The following is a 24,948-nucleotide window of genomic DNA, read 5'->3' as shown; positions in this document are numbered from 1 at the left end:
AGAGGGGTGGGGTGGGGAGGGAGGTGGGAGGGTGTTTCAAGAGGGACCGGACATACGTATACCTATGGCTGATTCATGTTGATGTTTGGCAGAAACCAACATAATACTGTAAAGCAATTATCCTTCCATTAAAAATAAATATTTCAAAAAAAAAAAAACCTAAAAAAAAGAAAAAAGAACCCACATCCAATGCAGAAGACACGGGTTCAATCCTTGATCCAAGAGGATCCCACATGCCATGGAGCAACTAAGCCCATGCATCACAACTACCGAGCCCAATCACTGCAACTATTGAAATTGTGTGTCTAGAGTCTGTGCGTCTAGAGCCCATGCTCCACAAGAGAAGCCACCACAATGAGAAGCCCTCGCACTGCGATGACTAGAGGCCGCCGATTACTGCAACTACAGAAAAGTCTGCACAGCAGTGAATACCCAGCACAGCCATAGTAAATAAAAATCAATTTTCAAAAAAGAGTTCAGTAAGAAGGTTCTCACTGCCTGACGTGTGGTGCTGTTCCAAGAAGCATCAGTGTTGCCTTCCTCCGGCGGCACTTCACCTATGGTACCCTAGATGCCATCTTCGACCGGGACAGAAGGCAGGGTGCAGGAGCTAGAAGTCCGTTTTCATCTCATACCATCTCAGCCATTCACATGTTGAAATGTATATTCCCCACACTGTGTGATACCCACTCTGGCTGCTTCCGTGTTATCTTCCCAGGGACAGATGCTCGCACTGGCTCCAATTCCTGGACCAGCCTGGTCTGCAGCAGGACATACAGGGCATCTCCTGTGAAAAAAGCTTGGGAAGGGGACCCTCTGAGGGGACCCCAGGTGAGGCCCTGGGACACATGAGTATATACAGAGCCTTGACATGGTTCTCTTTGCCACCCAAGCGTCCGGTTCCCATGAAGGGCATCTGCTCTGTCTCCTCCATCCTGGCCTATTCCTAACCTTGCTGTCAGACCCCGGAGCCCTACTCCAACCCTACACCAAGCCTGCATCATTATCTGTACCTGCTTCTCCTCTGCCCCCCAAAACCATCTGCTTGATGCTGCTCCCTTCTCCCCAAACCCCAGCCAAAATCTGCACTTGAACTCACTGTGAGGTCCACCCAGTGGAGCTGGACGCTTTTCCCACCAAGGGCTCTGCCCGTAAGGCCAGCAAAGGATGAAGCAGTGCTGTACTTTATTGCTTTGTTCAGTCTCTCAGTGGTGTCTGCCTCTGCCACTCCAAGGACAGCAGCGCACCAGGCTTCCCTGCCCTTCACTATCTCCTGGAGTTTGCTCAAACTCATGTCCATTGAATCAGTGATGCATCCAACCATCTCATCCTCTGTAGTCCTCTTCTCCTCCCACCCCCAATCTTTCCCAGCATCAGGGTCAGCTCATCGCATCAGGTGGCCAAAGTATTAGAGCTTCAGCTTCAACATCAGTCCTTCCAAGGAATATTCAGGGTTGATTTCTTTTAGGATTGACTGATCTGCTCTCTTTGAAGTCCAAGGGACTCTCGAGAGTCTTCTCAGCAACACAATTCTAAAGCATCAGTTCTTCGGTGCTCAGCCTTCTTTATGGTCCAACTCTCACTGTATTTTATTAAATTAGGTCTTTATATCTAGTGACACATAATATATTATTAATATTAGTAAAAACTGAAAGCAACTGAGGAAGGACATGGGAGAGCCTTCTGGGGTGAGAATAATGTTCCTAACAAGCTAAGTTTGTCAGGTGTATCTCTTTTTCAAAATTAATAGAATGGTACTTACATTTCACTGTGTGCAAACTTTACCTGAAAGAAGAATAGTCACCAAATACTGAGCTTGTTTTCATTATATACATGCTGAAGTGTTTAGAAGTGATGGGTAGGGGTGCCTGAAACTTATTTGGAAATGTATTAAAAACAAAAGATGGGAACTTTCCTGGTGGTCCAGTGGTTAAGAATCCACCTTGCAAAGCAGGGGACATGAGTTCCATCCCTGGTCTGGAATATCCCACGTACAGATGGGCAACTAAGGCGGTTCACAACTACTGAGCCCATGTGCCCTAGAGTCCGTGCTCTGCAACAAGAGAAGCCACTGCAAGAAGAAGCCTGTGAACAACTAGAGAGTAGCCCCCACTCACTGCAACTAGAGAAGGCCTGTGCGCAGCAACAACGACCCAGTGCAGTCAAAATAAATGAATAGATTTTTAAAATTTTTAAAAATAAGATGGATGCATGGGTGGTGGATAGAGGATTGGTGGGATGGATAGTCGTGTAACAAGGCAAAAAAATGTTGCTTGTAGAATCAAATAGTGGGTATATGCTTGTTGACTACAATTCTTTCCACTTTCCTATATGTTTGAACATTTTTGATAATAATATTTTGGAAAGAACACAATTGAAAGCAAGCTAAGTTGATATCTGGGGTAGGTATGAAATCAATTGTGTCCCTGATGTTGTTTTCTGAGGCCATAATGGTGATGGTTCCTATAACGTCACAGGAACTGAGAAGCCTAACGCCAAGTAGAAACATCAGCATGGCAATTGGTCTGTTATGTGTCTAAGGATCACTGTAGTTATTTTTCAACCACATGTTAAGAAGTCACGCTTTAGCATGAAACAGAGCTGCCTGGGTTCAAACCTCAGTCCTTCTGCTCATCATTTGGATAAGCTCCCTAGGCCCCATTTCTGCTCACCTTACAATAAAGACAAGGCTTTCCCCAGTGGCTCAGACTGTAAAGAATCGGCCTGCAATATGGGAGACCTGGGTTCGATCCCTGGGTCGGGAAGATCCCCTGGAGAAGGGTATGGCAACGCACTCCAGAATTCTTGCCTGGAAAATTCCATGGACAGAGGAATCTGGTGGGCTACAGTCCATGGGGTCGCAGAAAGTCAGACACGACTGAGTGACTAATGCACACATCACCTCATAGGGATGCGGGGGAAGATCCAGTGAGTCCATGCCCATCAGGGTCCTAAATCAGTGCCTGTGCTGAAAGCCCCCAGGTGGAGGGAGGTGCTGGTATTTACAGAGAGATTTCCAAGAGGCACCCTCCAGGGTTGGCCAGCAGATGTGGGGAAGAGAGAGAACACGTGACACACAGAGAGAAGGGCTCTTGAGGCCTGGCCCCACCAGCAAAACCTCTTTTTTCCCTGTGCTGACAAGTCACCAGGATGCTTTTTAAAATTTTTTAAAAATTTTATTTGACTGCCTCAGTCTTAGTTGAAGCATGCAGGATCTTTTGCTGTGGCTTGAGGGCTTAGTTGCCCCAAGGAATGTGGGATCTTCCCAGACCAGGCATTGAACCCGTGTCCCCTGCATTGCAAGGCAGATACTCAGGCACTGGACCAACAGGGAAGTCCCACCAGGATGATTTTTTGAAAGATGCTGTGAGGAAAACAGACTCGATGGACAGATGTTTACAAAGCTCACAGAGGCAATGTTAAGCTCATAAGATCTGAGACAGTTCATTTCTCATTCCTTCTCTACCTCTGCACCCAACCTTACTCCCAAAGCTCCATACACAACTCAACTGGCGCCTTCTTAGGGAGGCCCACCCTGACCACCAGACTAGGCCAGTTCCCCAGCGAGAGCCTCTCATAGTGATGAATCCTCTTGTCATCCTATTGATGTGAGTGTGTGATATTTTATCTCCAGTTTCCCAGTAGGTCCTCAGAGCCCAGCACAGTGCCTGAAGCAGAGACTGTGCTAAATAATCTGTTGAGAATGAATTCCAAGTGTCTGAGAAAGCAACTGCACTCTCTGTAGATTGACAAATAGAAAATTGGTGGTGGGGTGAAGGGTTATTGGTTCAGTCGTGTCCGACTCTTTGCAACCCTGTGGACTGTAGCCCTGTCCAGGTTCCTCTGTCCATGGGATTCTCCAGGCAAGAATACTGGAGTGGGTAGTCATGCCCTCCTCCAGGGGATCTTCCCAAACCAGGGAGATCAAACCCGTATCTCCTGTACAGGCAAGCAGATTCTTTAGCACTGAGCCAACAGGGAAGCCCCGAGAGGTTAATTACCTTCCCCCAAACCAACTAGCCCATTCATCTCAGAGCTAAGGCTCCATCTCAGCAGCCAGACCCTGCAGCCCTGGAGTCTTGGTCCCTATGCTGCACTGCCTTTCTTCTGAAGTCAGAGACACTTTAATGGAACCTAACCAAATGGATCTCAGGGTTCCAGCCTCTCGGCCGTATCTTCCTCCTGGAGCTAGAAAAGTCAGAAATGTGCCTTTGACTTGCTTCTCTCTCTCTTTTAAAAGAAAACCACGTGTTTATTCTCTTCTGCCAAAGTTACAACAGAGCTGAAGCTTTGCCAGTGTTGACTTTAAAAGCTGGGCTGAGGGGTTAAACTCCTTTCCCCTGATGCCTGTTTGTTTATGTTTCCGGAGTGAAAGGAGAAGGTTGTTATAAGAAACCATGTGACCCATTGCAGAGGCTGTACCTGCAGCAAGGCAGGGAGTCTGGCCCGAGTATCTGGCGCCCCTCCCAGCACTTAGATCCGAGAAGGCTCAGAGGGGGTCCCTGCTCCAGAGACCTGCTCTCCTGTCTCGCCCAGATGCTGAGCAGCGCCCCCTCCTGTTCTGCATCCTGTCAGAAGCTGAGCACAGCCGTGGGGACCCTGACAACTTTGGACATTTAGACATCGACGCCCTTGTCCCTGAAAGTTGGCAGGACCCCTCACAGAGGAAGGAAGGGCAGGTAGAAACCGGCTGCCCTAGCCAGGGCTTTCTCTCATCCCCTTTGGGGGGTTCTGCAATAAAGCCCACCCTTCACCCTTCTGACAAGCAGCCTAGTGAGCACTCAACCAGCTTCCGCGAGGACAACGCAGAGAGACAGGGAGGGACTGCACCACACACGCGCACGCACACAAACACAGCACAGTATAACCATAACGATGCTTTTCTGTGCTTCCTCCCCTCTGGGAGAGTGTCAGAAAGAAAAAGTCAAACCCTCCCTCTCCGCCTCTCCGTGATTCAGCCCCACTCACCATTCTCCTTTCGTGGGAAGACCCTCTTCTGCAAACTCATGTTGGGGGGCTCTGAGGATGTGGGAGAGCCGTGGCTGGTCCCTCTGGATCTGGATCAAGAAGTCTTGGGGGATCAATAGCAGCTTCTAGGGCTGGGAGTATTTGAATGGGAGTTAAAATTACAAAGTAACTCCTCGTTAGAACTGTTTTTCCCCCGCCGGCAGGGAGGGAGGGAAAAAAAATCCCTTTCCCTCTGCCAGCAAATCTTTAACGTCTCAAAACAGTCGCTTCCAACTCCTGCCCTCCTTGTGAAGCGAATGTGTAGAAAGCGATGTAATTTCACTGAATCAAGCCCTCAGATCACAAGCCTTTTCCTGTACCACAAACAGAAATGTAAAACCTCAAACTTTCCCTTGGACTGGGAGTCCGTTGCGAGCGGGCAGAACACGATGCTCTATGAGGTCTAATGTATGGAAAACGTGCTGAACTTTTCAGATCATCCCAAGGGCTGGAGTCAGTTCCCCCCCACTTCCCACCCTCAATCTTTTCTTTTTTTTTTTTCTTTTTAATGAGTTCTGGTGTGTTCATGTCATTGCAAGGGACAAACACGACACCTCCAGTCCTCGCCCAAAGTCGAAGTGATTCATTTTCTCCTTCACACACGCCACACACACACACAGCGCCTGTTGAATCCCAGTGAAAACGGCTTTCATAAAATTTGCGCGGGGCTGGGGCGGAGTGAGGCAGGGTGAATGCAGTCTGTGTCCTGCGAAGGGCAGTTGGGCTCGGGGGAAGGTGGAGGCTGACTTGAATCAAGACAAACAGAAGGCGCCCTGACTCCCGCCCTTGTCAAGAGGAGGAGGGATGAAAGAAAAGTGGACACAAGCCCTAGGGAACTGGGCTCTGAAACTTTCGCAGTGTTCTCTGCCCAACTTCCCCTTGTTAGCCTTCCCATACCCTGAAGGATCTATTTTTAGACTTGGACATGGCATACTATTATTTTAAATGACCGATTTGATTGCTGGGTTAAAGAAATCCTTGGATTCCCCCCACCAGAAAGACCAAAAGAATATACAGTAAGTGGGCAAAGAGTTGGGGCTGAAAGCTGGGGAAGAATGTGATGGTTTTCAGGACATGGCAATGTGACAGCAGACGCAAGGAAAAGCCTGCTATGTTTGATAGAGAAAAAGCCGCCAGGGAAGCAGGAGTGACAGACCCTGAGTCAGCTCTTGGGTTACCTGTCACCTGCCAAGTGGCCCAGGTCTTCCAGGGATGGGCCCCTGCCATGGATGCCTCTGGCCTCCTGACCGATGTCACTCCCCCCATTCATAGCCTTTTAAAAAATATTTATTTATTTATTTGGCTGCACCGGGTCTTAGTTGCATGAGGAATCTAGTTCCCTGACCAGGGATCCAACCTGGGCCCGCTGCCTTGAGAGTGCAGAGTCTTAGCCACTGGACCACCAGGGAAGTCCCCATTCATAGCCTTTTTTAAATAAAACTTTTTAAATTTTGTATTGGGGCACAGCTGATTAACAATGCTGTGATAGTCTCAGGTGGACAGCAAAGGGACTCAGCCATACATATACATGTATCCATTCTCCCCCAAACTCCCCTCCTGCCCAGGCTGCCGTATAACCTTGAGCAGAGTTCCCCATGCTATACAGTAGATCCTTGTTGGTTATCCATTTTAGATATAGCAGTTGGGTACTTGTCCATCCCAAACTCCCTAACTATCCCTTCCCCATATCCTTCCCTCTGGCAACCATAAGATCCTTCTCTAAGTCTGTGAGTCTGTTTTGTAAATAAGTTCATTCTTATCACCCCTTTTTAAAGATTCTGCCCATAAGGGATGTCAAGCAATATTCCTCCTTCTCTGTCTAACTTCACTCAGCACCACTGTTCAGAGTCTTGAATCACCATCACTCAGTTAAACCACCTCCAGGTCCCTGTGACCACTCCACCTTTCCCCCACCTCCCCACCTCCCACCTCCCTCAAGTAATCATTTCTCTGGGCAGTGCTACAGGGTGCCAGGGGGAAAAAATTTTAAAAACCTCTGCTGTCAACACCTGGAGTCAGAACAGCTCCCTGAGGTTCATCCTTCTCCCAGGATGAGGGTTGGGATCCAGAGCTGGCACTTCCTGCTGCCTGCTCTACCTTGCACATAGTAACCAACTGACTGCCCAGGCCACGCTGCAGGTACTCTACGCACAAAGAGCCACGAGGGCCAGACCCTGGCCTTGCATTCTGGTGGTTCCCAGGTGCATTAACAATGGGAAGCCAGCCAGACAGGGGAATACTCGCAGAAATTAAAATGATGTAATAAAGATTTATTGTTACAGAAGAGCTTTCCTGGTGGCTCAGGGGTAATGAACCCACCTGCTAGTGGCAGGAGAGTTGGGTTTGATCCCTGGGTCAGTAAGATCCCCTGGAGAAGAAGATGGCATCCCACTCTAGTATTCTTGCCTGAAGAATTCCATGGACAGAGGAGCCTGGTGGGCTACAGTCCATGGGCTCAAAAAAGAGTCACAACTGAGTGACTAAACAACAATAACATTGTCAGAAATGTATTACATCACTAAGCAAATTAAATCAGGTAACAAACACAGAGTGTGTAGTGTGATCCATATGCACAAAGCAAAATTAAACTTGGAGAACTAAAATTGAGGGATTTGGGGTGGATGTCCCTGGTGATTCAGTAGTTATGGCTCACAGTCTCTAGAGCACGTGCTCAGTAGCTGGGGTACATGGGCTTAGTTACCCTGTGGCACATGGGATCTTCCCGGAGCAGGAATCGAACCCATGTCTCCTGCATTGGCAGGCAGAGTCTCAACCACTGGACCACCAGGGAAGTCCCACTATGTATTGTTTTAAGCTACTCATTTTGTAGCAATTTGTTACCGCAGCAATAGGACACTGACACATTTGAATTTGTGTGTATTTTGTTTGTTTCTTCAATGATGAAAGCTTGGCTTGGCTTACAAAGAGCAAGGCCTGGAGGATACAGAGCACAACATTTATACCATAAACCCACAGATTTGGGCAAAACTCTTGATGATATAAGACAGGCTACTTTCTTATTTGAGAGAAGATAAAAGTCTGCCCAACTGAAGGGAAGATGAGTTTCAAAGAACACGTGGCTGCAGAGGAGCGCCTCACTTCTGCCCCTTTGTGGCTGGCACCAAGACACACAGATAGTACATATTGGGGATAAGACATAACACAGAGACCTGGGTCCCACATTCAGCCTGAAATGCTGGGAGAAAAGAACCTCGTTTGAGTGTCCTGAGCCAACTCAGATTGGAAATGTCCACGTGGGATGGTTAGACCAAGATCCTGGAACCATCCCCTGAGTTCCCATGAGAGGGTGGAGGTAAGGTGGGAGAGAGGAGCTCAAAGTTTCCTGAAGAGGTGAACTTGGAAGAGATGCCCAGAATAACCCGAAGGCCCCAGCTGACCCAGGAGCTCTGGATGGCTGGATGTGGACAAAGCAGGGTGACCTTTGTGGTGAGATAATCAGATCCCTGGGTGGCTAACACGGAAGGGATGGAACCTCTCGGACAAAGGAGAAGCTGGCAGCTCCCTCTACAGAGAATGCCTCAAAGAGGGGACCACAGGCTCTGTACACCTTCCTCAGGGCCACCATCTCACATAACAACCAGGCAGGGAGACCCTCAACTGGCTGCAGGAACCCAGAGGAGACCTGACTAAGATCAGGAGTAAACCAGGAATGACTAAATTTACTTTGGGTTAGCAAAATCCATTTTCCATCTTCAGGATTTGCCTTGTGGTCCAGTGTTGAAGACTCCAGCCTCCCAATGCCAGGGGCCTGGGTTCAATCCCTGGTTGGGGAACTAGATCCCACATGCTGCAGCTAAAAGTCCCAAGTGCTACAACTAAGACCCAGTGCAGCCAGATAAATAAATATTTTTAAAAACCCACAGTCCAGAAAACTGGGGTTTAAAGAGTTAAGTTCAATACCAGAGAAATATGGAAAATTGCATTTTTTTCTGAAAATAGATTATTATTGATATTATATGCCACAACATAAACAGAGATTATCTCTGGCTAGTGAGAGAGATTATAAGTGCTTTTCATTTATTTTTCTCTACATTTCCTACTTTTCCAAAAGGAACACATTTATATATGTACGGATGTTAGAGCTGAACAATAAAGAAGGCAGAGTGCTGAAGAATTGATGCTTTTGAACTACGGTGCTGGAGAAGACTGTTGAGAGTCCCCTGGAAGGCAAGGAGATCAAAACAGTCAGTCCTAAAGGAAATCAACCCTGAATATTCATTGGAAGGATGGATGCTGAAGCTGAAGCTCCAATGCTTTGGCCACCTGATGTGAATAGCCAATTCATTGGAAAAGACCCTGATGCTGAGAAAGATTGAGGGCAGGAGGAGAAGAGGATGACAAGAGGATGAGATGGTTGGATGGCATCATTGAATCATTGGACATGTACTTAGGCAAACTCTGGGAGATGGTGAGGGACAGGGAGGCCTGGTGTGCTGCAGTCCATGGGGTCACAAAGAGTCAGACATGACTCAGCAACTGAACAATGACAGCTCCTTCCTCTCTGAAGATACCCCTAACCCAAGTGAATGGAGATGGGGTCAAATGACACAATCTCAATTATAAACACAGAATATAAGAGAATATGGGGTTTCCCAGGTGTCTCAGTGGTAAAGAACACTCCTGCCAATGCAGGAGGCACACTTAGTCCTTGGCTCTGCAAGATCCCCTGGAGGAGGAAATGGCAACCCATTCCAGCATTCCTGCCTGGGAATGCCCATGGACAGAGGAGCCTGGAGGGCTACAGTCCATGGGGTCACAGAGAGTCGGACACGACTTAGTAACTGAACTACCACATAGCTGATTCACTTTGCAGTACAGCAGAAACAAATACAACACTGTGAAGCAACTACATTACAATAAAATAAAATAAAAAAAAGCATGGTTACCTCCTCCAACCTAGACAAGAAGGTAGGAAAGTAGCTAACAAGTTGTCCACAGATTCTAGAGGCCACTCTCTGGCTGGCTTGCTGACCATGAGCTTCAGCCAGGCTGTGTGCTGCAGCGCAGGGAGCAAGAAGGACAGAGACAGCAGTGCCAGCCCAGGTAGGGATGCAGGAAGCATCCGGGGACCCAGTGGGGCACAGAGATGACTTGGGAACCAAAACAAGCACGAAAGTCTCATGGTAAGCCCTGGGGTGTCCTGTCTTTGCTCTCCCTAGAGGTGATGGATAGGTAACAAGCCCACTATTTGGAAGGTCGTGTGAGTTCAGCCTTGCAGTGGAGAGATTACTCGGTGGTCCAGCTGGGGAGACCTGGGAGAGGCTCAGCAGGGATGCTGAAATGGATGCTGAGTGCTAAGCCAGGGAGACAAAGGACCACTGTCTGAATTCCACCTCTCCAGCGGGAACTGGATGTGCCTGGATGGATGCCAAGTCAAAAGAGGCCCAGGGTCCACCCAAGGCCAGGCGTCCTCTCCGAGGCAGTCTGAAGTAGAGGGAGGCAGCACCAAAGGCCAGAGCTTATTCTCAAGGGAAGTCCAAGAGCCAAGTAGTGAAGCCTAGATCCAGTCCAGTGTCCAAAAGGCAGAGTGGGAGGACAATGGAGAGCTGAGGACGCAGAGTGGGGGAGGACTGGACTGGCTTAAGGGTCTGGAGCGTGCTCAAGGAGGGACAGGAACTCCAGTGATGAGAACACACAGTGGTCCCCAACCTTTTGGGCACTATGGATGGATTTCGTGGAAGATAGTTTTTCCACAGACTGAAAATGCCAGGGATGGTTTAGGGTTGATTCAAGCACGTTACATATTTTTAATTAATTTATTTTTTACTGGAGGATAACTGCTTTACAATATTGTGTTGGTTTCCGCTATCCATCAACATGAATCAGCCATATGTACATATAGGTCCCCTCCTTCTTGAACCTCCTTCTCACCTCCCTCCCCATCCCACCCCTCTAGGTTGTCACAGAGCACCGCTTTGCGCTCTCTGTGTCATAGCAAATTCCCGCTGGCTGTCTGTATGGCAGTGTATATGTTTCTCTGCTACTCTCTCCATTCGTCCCTCCCTCTCCTTCCCCTCCTCAACCTGTGTCCACAAATTTGTTCTTTATGTCTGTGTCTTCACTGCTGTGAAGACAGCAGTCTCCAGTACCATCTTTCTGGATTCCATATATATGCATTAATAAACAAGATTTGTATTTCTGGCTTACATCATTCTGGATAATAGGCTCTAGGTTCATCCACCTTATTCTAACTGAGTCAAATGCATTCCTTTTATGGCTGAGTAATATTCCATTGTATGTATGTACCACAGATTCTTTATTCAGTCATCTGTCAATGGACATCTAGGTTGCTTCCACGTCCTGGCTGTTGTAAATAGTGCTACGTGAACATTGGGGTATATGGAGCACATTACATTTGTTGTGCACTTTATTTCTAATATAATGCCACTGCTGATCTGACAGAAGGTACACACCGGTCCATGACCTGGAGGTTGGGGACCCCTGCTGTAGACTGGACTTCATGGAGGAGATGGCATTACGTTTGATCCTGAAGGCAGTCTCACTCCCAGGCCACCTCACACCTCCTTCCCCTGACACTGGCCCCAGAGTCAGGAGAAACACCAGGGAGCCCTCAGCCTCCCTGCTGGCCTGGAGCTCTCCTGGTTGTCTCTGAGTCTATGCTGTCTGTGGGGGACACAGCAGCTGTTCCTCTAGGGCCATGGGTCCCCTTTCCTCTTCCTTCCACTGTTCTAGTCTCTGATCCTCCCTAACCCCTGTCCTCCACAACTTAATCAGCTGCTGTCCTTATTCTCTGCAGGATTCCATTTGCAGCTAAGCAACTGGGGCTTCCCAGGTGGCACTAGTGGTAAGGAACCTACCTGCCGATGCAGGAGACACAAGAGACATGGGTTCAATCCCTGGGTCGGGAAGATCCCCTGGAAGAGGGCATGGCAACCCACTCCAGCATTCTTTCAGGGAAAATCCCCTGGACAGAGGAGCCTGGCGTGCTACAATCCTTGAGACTGCATAGAGTTGGACACGTCTGAGCACGCACAAAATACAATAAGGACAATGGGCTCAGGAGGGAGCCTCAGGAAATTCCAACATTTAAGGGATCAGCAGTGGAAGAGACATGCAACATCAAGGCAGAGAAGAAACTAAAGAGAGAAATAAAAATTAAGAAAGTTCCAACACAGAAGCCAAGGGGAAGGGAGGGTCCGTTTTGTATTTTGTTTAGTCGTTGTTGGCTTTGGGACAAAAGAAATAAACTTCAGGAACCTCTGGCAAATCAAGTTGGCCTCCTGTCTTTCTTGGAGAAGAGACTAGCTTTTAGCATCTCCTGGAACGAAACAGCTGTCATTTCTAAGGTGCTAAGGAGGGGGATTGGGGTGGGTGGGGGTTGGGGAGAGCAGATGGATATAACTAAACTGAGGATCTGGTCAGGGTTTCAACCAATTTCCCAAACCTAGTGCTAATTCGTGCAGCCCACAGTCCATTTCCCATAAATTGAAATCCCTGTGTATTTGAACGGAAATATAATCCACGTGTTCATGATTCATTTGCACTTTATGTAACCAAATGTTGGGCTGTCGCTGTTTGATGTCCAAGACACCATCTGAAGAATCTTTGCAGCCAGAAGTCATGAGTTGCCAGAGAATTGAAAAGGAGACAAGACTTGGCCAGCCGCATCCCTAATCGTAAAGCAGTCAGCAGGGAATGAAGAGGTACAGTGTGAAGGGGGATGCATCTGATATGTACTTACAGATCAGATATATGCTCCGTGCCTCAAGCTGCAAGCATCTGATGCTAAACAAGCCACATCAACAAACAGGCAGCGCCTGCAGAGATGCTGTCGGTGATGTAACTGTTTGGTTCCTGTTGAACATTTTAGATGATTTCCAACTCTGATATTATAAAGCTAAAACAAAAATCTTTTGTGTATCTGTTTGTGTCCACATCTCTTATTATTGCCTGATGATAAGTTTCCAGATATAGAATTACTGGGTCACAGGAAATACACACAGTGTTAAATTGTATTTCAGGAAAATTGCAGTTACCCTTTTATACCGGGCTTCCCAGGTGGCGCTAGTGGTAAAGAACCCACCTGCCAATGCAGGAGACATAAGAGACGCAGATTTGATCCCTGGGTCGGGAAGACCCACTGGAGGAGGGCATGGCAACCCATTCCAGTATTCTTAACCTGGAGAATCCCAGGGACAGGGAAGCCTGGAAGGCTATGGTCCATAGGGTCACAAAGAGTTGGACACCACTGAAGCAACACACTTAGCACACATATATGCACCCTTTTACACACAATGGATGAACTTGTCTTTCTCACCATGCTTTTTTAAGCTCTGTGCATTATCAAAGAAATAATCAATGATGTATTAGAAAGTTATTAAAAATTGTGTTTCAAAGACTATTTTACATAGCATGCAAAGCTATTAATATATAAACACAAAATTGCATAACTGAATAATAATTATATACAAGTATAAACTCAATTTTATTTAAATTATTCCATAGTTTGATGTATAGTCTATCACACAGAACAGCAGTTTCAGTATATGAAAAGGTGCTCAACACCACTAATCATGAGAGAAATGCAAATCAAAACCACAATAGTATGTCACCTCACACCTGTTAAAATGGCTGGTACCAAAAAGATAAGAAGCAGCAGGTGTTGGTGAGGCTGTGGAGAGAAGGGAACCCTTGTGCACTATGTGTGGGAATATAAGTTGGTGCAGCCAGTATGGAAAACAGTATGGAGGTTCCTCAAGAAATCAAAAATAGAACTACCACATGATCCAACAATTCCATTTCTGATATTTACCCAAAGAAAACAGAAACACTAGTTTGGAAAGATATGTTCACTGCAGCATTTTTCACAATAGTCAAGACATGGCAACAAGCTAGATGTCCATCAATGGATGAATGGATAAAGACAAAAAAACTATATTTATATATATATATATATATACACACACATACATATATAACACATATATATTTAATTTATTTAGGGGCTTCCCTGGTGGCTCAGATGGTAAAGAATCTGCCTGCAGTGCAGGAGACCTTGGTTCGATCCCTGGGTCAGAAAGATCCCCTGGAGAAGGGAACTGCTACCCACTCCAGTATTCTTGCCTGGAAAATTCCATGGACAGAGGAGCCTGGTGGGCTACAATCCACGGTGTTGCAAAGAGTTGGACTCGAATGAGCAACTTTCACTCACTCACTTATTGCTATGTACACACACACACACACAGTAGAATATTATTTACCCATAAAAAGAATGAAATCTTGCTATTTGTGACAACATGGATGGTCCTTGAGAGCAGGATGTTTAATGAAAGAAGTCAGACAGAGAAAAATAGAGTATGATTTCTCTTATGTGTGGAACCTGAAAAAACAACACAAAAGAACCCCCAAGCTCATAGATACAGACAACAGATTAGTGGTTGCGAGAGGTGGGCAGCCAGGGTCGGCTGGTGGAAGGAGTGTGGGCAAAATGAGTGAAGGGAGTTAAGAGATATAAACTTCCAGTTATAAATAAGTCATGTGTGTGAGTATCCAATTCCTTGTGACTTCATGGACGGTAGCCTGCCAGGCTCCTCTGTCCATGGAATTTCCCAGGCAAAAATACTGGAGTGGGTTGCCATTTCCTTCTCTGGGGGATTTTCCCAACCAAAGGATCAAACTTGTGTCTCCTGCATTGGCAGGCAGATTCTTTACCTCTGAGCCACCAGGGAAGCCCAAGGTTAATAATACTGCCTTGCATATTTGAAAGTTACTAAGAATAGATTTTAAAAGTTCTCAACACAAGAAAAACAATTCTGTAACTATGCCTGATGATGAATGTTAACTAGACTTAGTGTGGTGATCATATCACAATATATCCAAATATTGAATCACTGTGTTGTACACCTGAAATTAATGTTGTATGTCAACTGTAATTCAATAAAAAAAATTTTTTTCTTAAAGAATATCAGCTTCAGCTGCAATAACAAAATCAATCCTCAACTCTCAGCATTTTAATCCCAATGGAAGTTTATTTCTCATCAGCACAAAATCTGATGCAACCCAGGCCACTCTCCAAGGCAGCCCTTTCCAGGTAGTGACTCAGGGACCCAGGCTGTCTCCTTCCTGTGTCTCCACCATCTCAACACTAGTTGAATTCAGAGTTCCAGAACAGAGGACAAGAGAGCATAGAGACTTATACGTGGGCTTTTCAAGGCCTCAGGCCAGACCTGACACATGTCATTTTCATTCATGATCAACTGTCTAGAACTTACCCTCTGACCATGCTCAACCGGCGGGCAGCTAGAAAGAGCGCAAGGATGTTCAGTGCGCACTCAATGTCTCAGCTATAGTCTGGTCACCAAATATTCTTTTTCTCCGTTCTCCCACAAAGAAAATACTTCCAGCCCATGAACAATGACACATCACCCCATCAATTTATAGCCCCCGGCTCAAAAGCTCAGAATCTCCAGCAGACACACGGCTCCTTGTATAAAGCCAGAAGTGGCTGCTCTCAGTTCTGAGAAGCACCTTTCTAGAGCAGGAGTCGGCAAACTTCTTCTTCAGGGCCAGAAAGTAAATATGTGAGGCTTGCAGGCCATGAGATCTCTGCTACAGCTATTCAACCCTGCCATTTTAACGCAAAAACAGTCACTGACACTCTGTAAATGAACAGGCAAGGCAGAGAATGAGATGGTTGGAATGGCGTCACCGACCCAATGGACATGAGTCTGAGAAACTGCGGGAGATAGTGAAGGACAGGAAAGCCTGGTGTGCTGCAGTCCATGGGGTCATGAAGAGATGGACATGACTGAGTGACTGAACAACAATTGCTCTCAGAGGGCCCTGCAATTATTTACTGCTCGTCAAGGACACTTTTTGGAAAGTTCTCCATTTTCCATTCCCTCCTTGGCCACCTGTGCAGTAGACGTTGGAAAGCCTATGTCCCTTGGGGGCTGCTTTCCTCAGCCTGTTCGATGCCTGTGCATGATCGGAGTTTCAGGGTGCTTAGAGGGTTAAAAGTCTCAAATAATCACAGGCTTTCTAAGGCCAGGGTTCTTATTTCTTTTTTTTTTTTTTTTTTTGGCAGTCTGACTCTCAGACGACTCAGTAGTCACTTTCCGGTTCCATCTTCCAGGAACCACACCCACTGTTCTTTCAAGACTTGGTTCCTAGAGCTGCTGTATTTGTTTATTTCACATCCCCAAGCCTCTTTCACAAAATACAACAGTGGCTGCCTTCAGGCCACCTACAGCCACAAGCGTGAAGTTCCTATCCTTCCTCTGTTTGCTCTGAGACATAAAAACCAGGGGGAAATTTTAATTATAGGTGTCAGACCCGCACCTTTCATTTGATTCTTGCCCTGCTTCCAACTGGACGCGGCACTGGGTACCACACCCTGAATCTGAATTTGCCTTTGGCCACTCTGAAGTCTTTCTCAATCCCACTTCTGACGCTATCATCTCAAGGCGGTTCATTTTTCCAACCTTCATTTCTGGCCTTTCTCCATTGCCTGTTATTACTCTTGGAAATGAGTCGATTCTTTTCTGAGTGCATCTTTTCCTTGTAACACCTTGTTAAACATAGCCAGCAACAACCAATGTGATTACCACCATTCCGATTTTCCAACCACTTTCCCCAGAGCTACAAGTTCATTAGGAACCAAATGTGCCTTCCAGGTATCACAGAAGACTAATCATAAATATTTCGCCACTGCATAAGAGGGACTGAGGGTTCCTCCAGTCTCATTTCCTTACTGCCATTTACCTAACAATATATGGATACGCACTGCAGGTTTTTGTTACTGCATCATCTTACTTTTTTTTAACAACTTCTAAATTTGTCCAAATAAGCTAGGGTGTATTATGGGCACCCCCTAATTCAGTGGTTTAACACTTGCTTGCTCACATAAAGTCATAGATAAATCTGGCTGCATTTTGTGGCATATACAATATACATTAAGGTTTCCACCCAAGTGGGTGATGGAAGCCCTGGACCCTGCTATAGAGGGGTCCAGGGAGCCACAGCTGAATGCTAAGGCCACAGTCATCAGCCAGCTCAGAGATTTTCAATGGAAGCTGGGGATGGCTGTGAGGTCAGACAGTTGCAGATTACTTAAGTGTCCTTATGTTTCAAAGTGGCAGATCATATAGGTCAAGTAAAGAAAAAATTTTTTTGAAATGACAATTTCACATTTTCTGAATTTCTACAGACTGTTTAAGGAAGTTGCTGTAATTATTGAAACTATGTGAAAACTGATTACTTGGTTGATGGATTGCTACCATCATTCTAAAATCATGGACTTCATGGGACTTCCCTGGTGGTCCAGTTAGGACTTCTTTCAATGCAGGGGGTGTGGGTTTGATCCCTGGTCAGGGAGCTAGGACCCCACATGCCTTGTGGCCAAAAAAGAAACAAAGCATAAAACAGAAGCAGTATTGTAACAAATTCAATAAAGACTTTAAAAATGGTCCACATTAAAAAAAAATTAAAATAAAAAAAAACTACCACTTAATTAAAAAAAAAAACAAACAAACATGGACTTCAATTTCTGCAACAAAACGGCCTAAGGATCAAATGACAAGTACTGAATGAAAATTACACCTTGGGTTTTCCACTTTTTAAATAATAAAAAAAAATCAAACAGGAAAATATATAAAAATAAGATATATGTTAAGGAAACACACTAAAAATTAGGGAAACATTTTCTTTTCCTCAGTCTTCCACATTGAGTATTTATCACTTCGTAATCAGAATATGGACTTCCCATGTGACTCAGTGTTAAAGAATCTGCCTGCCAATGCAGGAGACACAGGTTCAATCTCTGGGTTGGGAAGACCCTTGGAGAAGGAAGTGGCAACCTATTCCAGTATCCTTGCCTGGCAAATTCCATGGACAGAGGAGCCTGGCGGGCTACAGTCCATGGGGTCATAGAGAGTCAGACACAACAAGCAACTAAACAACAACAATCAGAAGAAGATTACAAATACTTAAATCAACAGGTTATTCAGCTACTTGGGAGATACAGTTCTTAACAGTTTAGCTGACCTGATCCTTTGAAAACTGCATTCTCTGTATGGGCCTTTCAAGAATCTCTTTTAAGATAATACACAACCCCTGAAATTATCACAACATTGTTAATAGGCTATATTCCAAAACAAAATAAAAAGTTAAAAAAAAAAAAAAAGATTATAGAAAGAAACAACCCACCAGTTAAAACAGCAAAATATATAGTTAAGTTTACCTTTACTCTTCATGGCACAAGGGATGAAGAACTGTGTCTTGGTGTTGGATGGTGGGCCTTTTATGCCTGTATATGTTTGTTCAGTGTAAAACACTCCATGAACCAAGTTCAAGGACATTAGCAGCAAAAGGGCTATTTGTGGCAGCATGTTCTCAGATGGATTCTGAAAAACAGGAAAAAATAACTTCATACAGCTTCGTCATTGACCTGTTTTATTTTTCTAATGTTGTATAGATGAATTCTTTAGTTATGTACTTTTGCTAGCCTTATCCTATATATTCTGAATATATTCCAAAAATTAATGAACATTATAATTTTGTTAATCACACAAATATATGTCTTATTTGGTTTTGAAAATCACATCCAGGTAACCAAGTAAAATTAAAGTGATTTAAGTAAAAGGAAAAAAAAATGATGCTCTGGTGTATAGGCCCTTCCTTCTCCTGGGATGGCCTTTCCTATGAGAAGTCTTTTTGTTTTTATTTTATTATTATTCTTTTTATTGGAGACAATTGCTTTACAATGTTGTACTAGCTCCTGCTATACAACAATGAATCAGCTGTATGAATACACATATCCCCTCCCTCCTAAGCCTCCATCCCAACCCCCATCCCACCCCTCTAGGTCATCACAGAGCACCAAGCTGAGCTCCCTGTATTATACGGCAGCTTCCCTGTATTATATTATACTAGCCATCTATTTTACACAGGGCCCTGCATATATGTCTGTGCTATTCTCTCAGTTTGTCCCACCCTCCCCTTTCCCTGGTTCATCTGTACCTATTTTTCTAGATTCCATATATATGGGTTAATATATAATACTTGTTTTATGAGAGGTCTTTCCAATCTCCAAAGCATCCTGGAGTCTGTTCTCCCAATAGTCCTATGTATTTACTAGTCACATTGGGATATGGTAGTAATACTTTAAATTTACCTGCATGCTAAGTCACTTCAGTCACGTCCGACTCTTTGCAACCCCATGGACTCTAGTCCACCAGGCTCCTCTGTTCATGGGATTCTCCAGGCAAGGATACTGGAGTGGGTTTTGGGGCCCTCCTTCAGGGGCTCTTCCTAACCCTGGAATCAAATCCGCATCTCTTACATCTACCTGCATTGGCAGGCGGGTTCTTTACCACGAGCACCCCCTGGGAAGACCATCTGCTGTGCTGGGGGAGAGCAGAGGGACTACCTCTGCTTAGAAGGCCAAGGGAAGCTGTCGTGACCACTAAACATAGGTGGCTGCACTGGGACAGGCCTGTGTGCCTAGAATTTGCTGGGACCTAAGAATCCATGACTGATCCAGAAACCAATCACATCAGAGAAAGAACATGGGCATCTTAGTCCTGTCCAGAAGGTGTCCTAGAAGAGTAAACAGACCTCAGCAGGATAGACTCAGAAACATGGGGGATTCCCAGGGACTGAGAGCATTTGTCTTCCATGGAAAACTCTAGAAAAGATCTCAGGAGTGGGAGATATGCCCACAGATAACATCCTCAAGATAGATGCTCGTAGGAACTTCCCTAGCGATCCAGGAACCCACCCTTTCACCGCAGGAGGCATGGGTTCCATCCCTGGAACTAAGATTCCAGGTGCTTCTCGGTTTGGTCAGGAAAAAAAAAAAAAAAAGAAGAAAGAAAGAAAAGAAAAACACTCATCGTGGCCACTGGCCAAGATGGGAGAACAAAGAAGCTGGGTCTCTTAGCACTTACTATCAGGGAAGAAGTTTTCTCATGTCCTGATCTCTTTTTCTCCCCCCAAGCTCTTACCCCAAAAGGGTTAGAAAGTGCAGTGGGTAAGATGGGAGAGAAGACCTAGGGAGGGACCTCCTGCCGGCAAGGGGCCAAGCTGGGAGAGAAGGGATGGCTCAATTTTCCATCAAGTCCAGAATTTGATTATCACCTGGGAAAAATGACTTTTTATTTGCTAACTGGAGTCCATGTTTAAGTGTTCAGCAACACAAAGTAGCTACAGGACACTTTAGAACTGAAGAGACTCATTCAGGGGAGTATTGAGTATTCATCCAGGGGACAGGGAGGAAATACTTAGGCCCCTAGAATAAGAGGAAGGGCCAGCCCTTGGGAGACAGGATGAAGTCCCTTTATGATCCCATCCCTTCTCTGTTCAGGATTGCTGCTGCTACTGCTAAGTCACTTCAGTCGCGTCCGACTCTGTGCGACCCCATAGACGGCAGCCCGCCAGGCTCCCCCGTCCCTGCGATTCTCCAGGCAAGAACACTGGAGTGGGTTGCCATTTCCTTCTCCAATGTGTGAAAGTGAAAAGTGAAAGTGAAGTCGCTCAGTCGTGTCCGACTCTTAGCGACCCCATGGACCCCAGCCCACCAGGCTCCTCCATCCATGGGATTTTCCAGGCAAGAGTACTGGAGTAGGGTGCCATTGCCTCCAGGATTAGGGCTACATAAATAAAACAATCAACTCACTGGCAAAGACCCTGATGCTGGGAAAGATTGAAGGCAGAAGGAGAAGAGGGCGGCAGAGGATGAGATGGTTGGATGGCATCACGAAGTCGGTGGATATGAACTTGGGCCGACTCTGGGAGATAGTGAGGGACAGGGGAGGCCTGCTGTGCTGCAGTCCATGGGGTCGCAAAGAAGCGGACACGACTTAGCGACTGAACAATAAACCACAAGTAAAACAGAGGATGGGTGGATACAAACGGAAAGGTGAGAGTCAGAGAGATGACACGAGAGGGAGAAGGGAGGGGATGACAAGAGAGAGAGGGGAGAAGCAGGGAGGGAGGAGATGGGCAGCTCACAGTGACAGCGGCAGAGAGAATGAGAAAGAAAAAGAGGTGGGGGACTCTTCCTTGGTGGTCCAGTTGTTAAGACTTGTCCTTCCAACGCAGGGAGTGTGGGTTCGAACTCTGGTTAGGGAGCTGAGATCCCACATGCCTCACAACCAAAAAAACCAAAACATAAAACAGAAGCAATACTGTAACAAATTCTATAAAGACTTTTAAAATGGTCCACATTAAAAAAAAAAGAAAAAGAGAGGAGAGGGAGGGGGAACCACTGCTACGTAAATGCCCACTAGCCTCATCCTTGACCTTCATTGGCCCTAGTGGCAGGGACCATCTGTGTCCTGACCACCCCCTTGGTGGCTTCCCACTGCCAGCGCTGAAGCCCTTGCACCTGCAGGCTTGCTCCCAGCCCACTCCCTGCTGCAGGCAGAAAAGCCAGGAAGCTCATGGCCTCGGGGCAGCACTCAACAATGGCCGAGGGGAGGTGAAGAAGAAATCCCCTCCTGTGCTCACCTCCCACAGAGGAGATGAGGCTGTCTTTCTGGCTCCTCCGTGGACTGGTGTTTTAGGTGCCCCAAGGACACCTGCTTAATAAAACATTTTCTACTGACTTCCTTCTCTTGTTTCCCATCATCTCAAACAGATTCCCATCAAATAAACTACCTGCACTCACATCTTTCTCTCAAGGTCTATTTTCTGGGGCACTGAGAAGGCCATTCTCCTTCCCACACCCATCCTAGGAGTAGAAGCCTGTTCCTCTTGTCTTTGCCTCCCCAGGATGGCGGAGACAGTTTCTAACATATCTGCCCTCTCCTCCCCTCTCTTCCATTGACTGACCAGAGTACCGTCCCTTCTGGGAAAGAGGGGAAAAACACAGACCCCCGAGTTCTCCCATCATCTGGCCAGCCCCCAGAGACCCCAGGGGTCCCACCAGCCCCAGGCAGGCCAGGCAGCATCCCAGAGCAGCTCACACGTCGCCCCTGGCACCTTGGTCTAGGGCAGCTCCGCTTCCTGCCTGTCTGTTGGGAGCACTCACAGGAGACGTGAGCAGATGTCTGGCAGATGTTCAGCCTTGTTCGCACCAGCCAACAATAACAGAGCTGAGAGACGACGCTGGAGAGGGAGGAAGGGAGGCGGCTCTGGCCCCACAGCTGGGGACACGGCCATGGAGACACTGTCTCCCCTCCCTCTGGGGGAGGAGATGGGGAGGGGGGGCTCTGTGTGTGACCTGGCTGCAGTGAGTTAAGATACTGGGTGGATCAGCCTATTGCACTCAGTGCCCCCGACAGAACCACCAAACCAATGACAGGCAGCCTGGCTGCCCTGGGAGACCTGGAGAAGGTGCAGGAATTCTGGTCTATCAGACGGCAGGTTCGCCCAGCATGACCCACGGTCCCCTCCTACACAGATTGGGACATCTGTCGTGCTCTCTGCACTGAGAGTGGACACATCCCCCATCCTGCTCAGCACAGGGCTCCAGAGAGACTTGACTCATCCCCAGAGCTGGTACCCAAGATGAAGCCCACATACCACCCCTCCAGGCTTGCGAGATGCAGCTGGGGGGCTGAACCCCCAGGTATGCCAAGGCAGTGGCATTTCCTGGGGTGCCCAGGAAACTGAGCACTGCCCTCTGCTGAGAAAAGTCCCCATGTAGTCCCACCATGGCTCATGGCAGCTCCCAGTCTTTTCCACTGCTTCCCACAGCCAAGACTGAACAACTCTGGAGTGGCAAGCTCCACCTTACAGTCGCCCTCTCACTCATTCAATCGTGCCCTGCCGTCTTGGGCCTCTCGGCCCCCTTCAGAGGACACCTTCAAAGCAGCTCTGAACGCAGAACTTGAAGGCACACCTAGGGCCGTTCCTCATAGTGAATTGTGTGTGTGTGCGCCGTCTCTCAGTCATGTACGACTCTTTGCAACCCCATGGACTGCAGCCCACCAGACTTCTGTCCATGGAATTTCTCAGGCAAGAATTCTGGAGTGGGTTGTCATTTCCTTCTCCAGGGGATCTTCCTGACCCAGGGATCAAACCCTCTTCTGCATCAGAGGCCTGAGTGGCAGCACCAATTACTGATGCTGTGTTCTGGCCCCCAGTCCAGACTGCCTGGCTCTCCTCCTACTTGGCTGTACAACATCGGGGAAGTTAACCATTCTTTGTCTGTCTGTCCTCCTATGAATTCAGATACTGATGGTCCCCATCTCACAAGTTATATGTGAGGATTCAACTGATGAACACATGAAGAGGTTCTTAGAACAGTGGCTGGCACCTCATGCTCCATAAATGTTAGCGATGATGATGATGACGTTCTGACACTAGGAGCACAACTCTGAATTGGTTTTCCTGCCCTTGGGGAGCCTGCAGTCAGGCACAGAGAGAAGTAAACACACGATGACAACTCAGAGAGACAAGTGATCTGCAGCAGGAATGCCAACTTGTGTGCAATACTGGGCAGCTCTAGAGAAGGAAATGGCAACCCACTCCAGTATTCTTGCCTGGGAAATACCATGGACAGAGGAGCCTGATGGGCTATAGTCCATGGGGTGACAAAGAGTCAGACATAACCTAGTGACTGACGACTGAGCATGCACACTGGGCAACTCAGTTTACCTCTCCAAGTTTTCACCCACTTACCTGTAAACTGGGGAGAAGGGAGGGGAGAGGATCTTAGTAGCACGAACACTGAGGATACAGAGACGAAAATTACGTATGCATACATGCAGCTTCTGTATTTGAAGAGTTCACAGTCACGTGGAGGAGACAGATATTTAAAAATGAGGATGCAGCAATGACAGGCAGCATACAAAGAGCCCAGAGATGCAGGAGAGGCACAAGTCCCCTTGATAATTGGTACAATGACTGACATGGTACCGGATGGGACACTGGATGCTCAGGATATACAATCACACAGCAAGCCTATGAGATGGGGGACATTTTAGTCACTCTTTCACCTATGAGTGAATGGAGCCTCAAAGAAGTACAGAGACGTCCAAGGTCACACACCTAGGAAGTGACCAGTGCATGCATGTGTGCTCAGTCGTGTCTGACTCTTTGTGACCTCATGGACTGTAGCCCGCCAAGCTCCTCTGTCCATGGGATTCCCCAGGCAAGAACACTGGAGAGGATTGCCATTTCCTTTTCCAGAGGATCTTTCTTGCCCAGATGTTGACCCTGCGTCTCCTGCACTAGCAGGCAGATTCTTTATCACTGAGCCGCCTGGGAAGCCTGAAGTGACCGATCTCCTCATTGAGTTGTCTGACCCCAGAGCGACTCTTATAACTTATTATCCTCCTGCCATTCATAAGAATATATTATGTTAATTCATTTAATCTTACAAACAAGTCTGAGAGGAAGTCAGTAGTCCAGCAGAAAACACTGAGGCTTGGCAAGGAGGAGGACCAGAGAGAAGCAGAAAGGGCTTTGAATGACTTCCTGGATATCACAATGCTGTCACTCAGGGAAGCTTCAGACCCCAGGATCCCAGGCCTGGGTGCTTAGCACAGTTTCCTGGGGAGAAGTCCAGACTTCAGACAGAATGTCTATACAGAGTCCCAGAGGGGCCATATTAAAACCTGAACGTCCCCAGGCACAACCCCTTGGAATGCTGTTTTTTAAAAGAAGCCTTTACACTCACCTAGTATACCATTTCTTTTACAAGGGAAAAAAAATGAACTGATACCCTAACTGCAGTGCTTTTATGGTTTTTCCCCTCTTAAAATGTACATTTTTGAAAACTGGAAACTCCCTCGTATTTTGAAATTAAGCTCAACTGCTGAACCAGGGCATCCGACTTGTTAGCATTTTTAACACTGACATCTTGTGGCCGCTTTGGAAAACTGCAAGACTAAATAAGCAGGCGAGAAACCGGTCCCTTTCTCTCTCTTTCTTTTCTTCCTTCCTTCCTTCCTTTCTCTTCCTTACTTTTAATTGAAATATAGTTGATGTGCAATATTATGTTAGTTTCAG

The 24,948-nt window shown here is 46.7% G+C and overlaps 1 protein-coding gene and 1 pseudogene across 1 annotated transcript in view; one reads left to right on the top strand and one right to left on the bottom strand.

The window, feature by feature from the left end:
- The window catches only part of IL16 (interleukin 16), a 122,947-nt gene extending 104,703 nt beyond the window's left edge, over positions 1 to 18,244 (bottom strand). Inside the window, exons 1-2 of the mRNA XM_061158856.1 lie at positions 18,230 to 18,244; positions 4,969 to 5,099 (exon numbers count right to left, since the gene is read on the bottom strand). Of these exons, the coding sequence (XP_061014839.1) occupies positions 4,969 to 5,008 (40 nt within the window). The 5' untranslated portion in view covers positions 5,009 to 5,099; positions 18,230 to 18,244. The remainder of the gene's footprint in view (positions 1 to 4,968; positions 5,100 to 18,229) is intronic.
- Positions 16,968 to 17,237, top strand: LOC133067998 (COMM domain-containing protein 6-like; annotated as a pseudogene).
- Positions 18,245 to 24,948: the final 6,704 nt, after the last annotated feature.

Source organism: Dama dama, chromosome 13, assembly GCF_033118175.1.
Source record: "Dama dama isolate Ldn47 chromosome 13, ASM3311817v1, whole genome shotgun sequence".
In the NCBI taxonomy this organism is placed as follows: domain Eukaryota; kingdom Metazoa; phylum Chordata; class Mammalia; order Artiodactyla; family Cervidae; genus Dama; species Dama dama.
The sequence above is the reverse complement of the archived record's forward strand: the minus strand, read 5'-3'. Positions and strand labels throughout refer to the sequence as shown.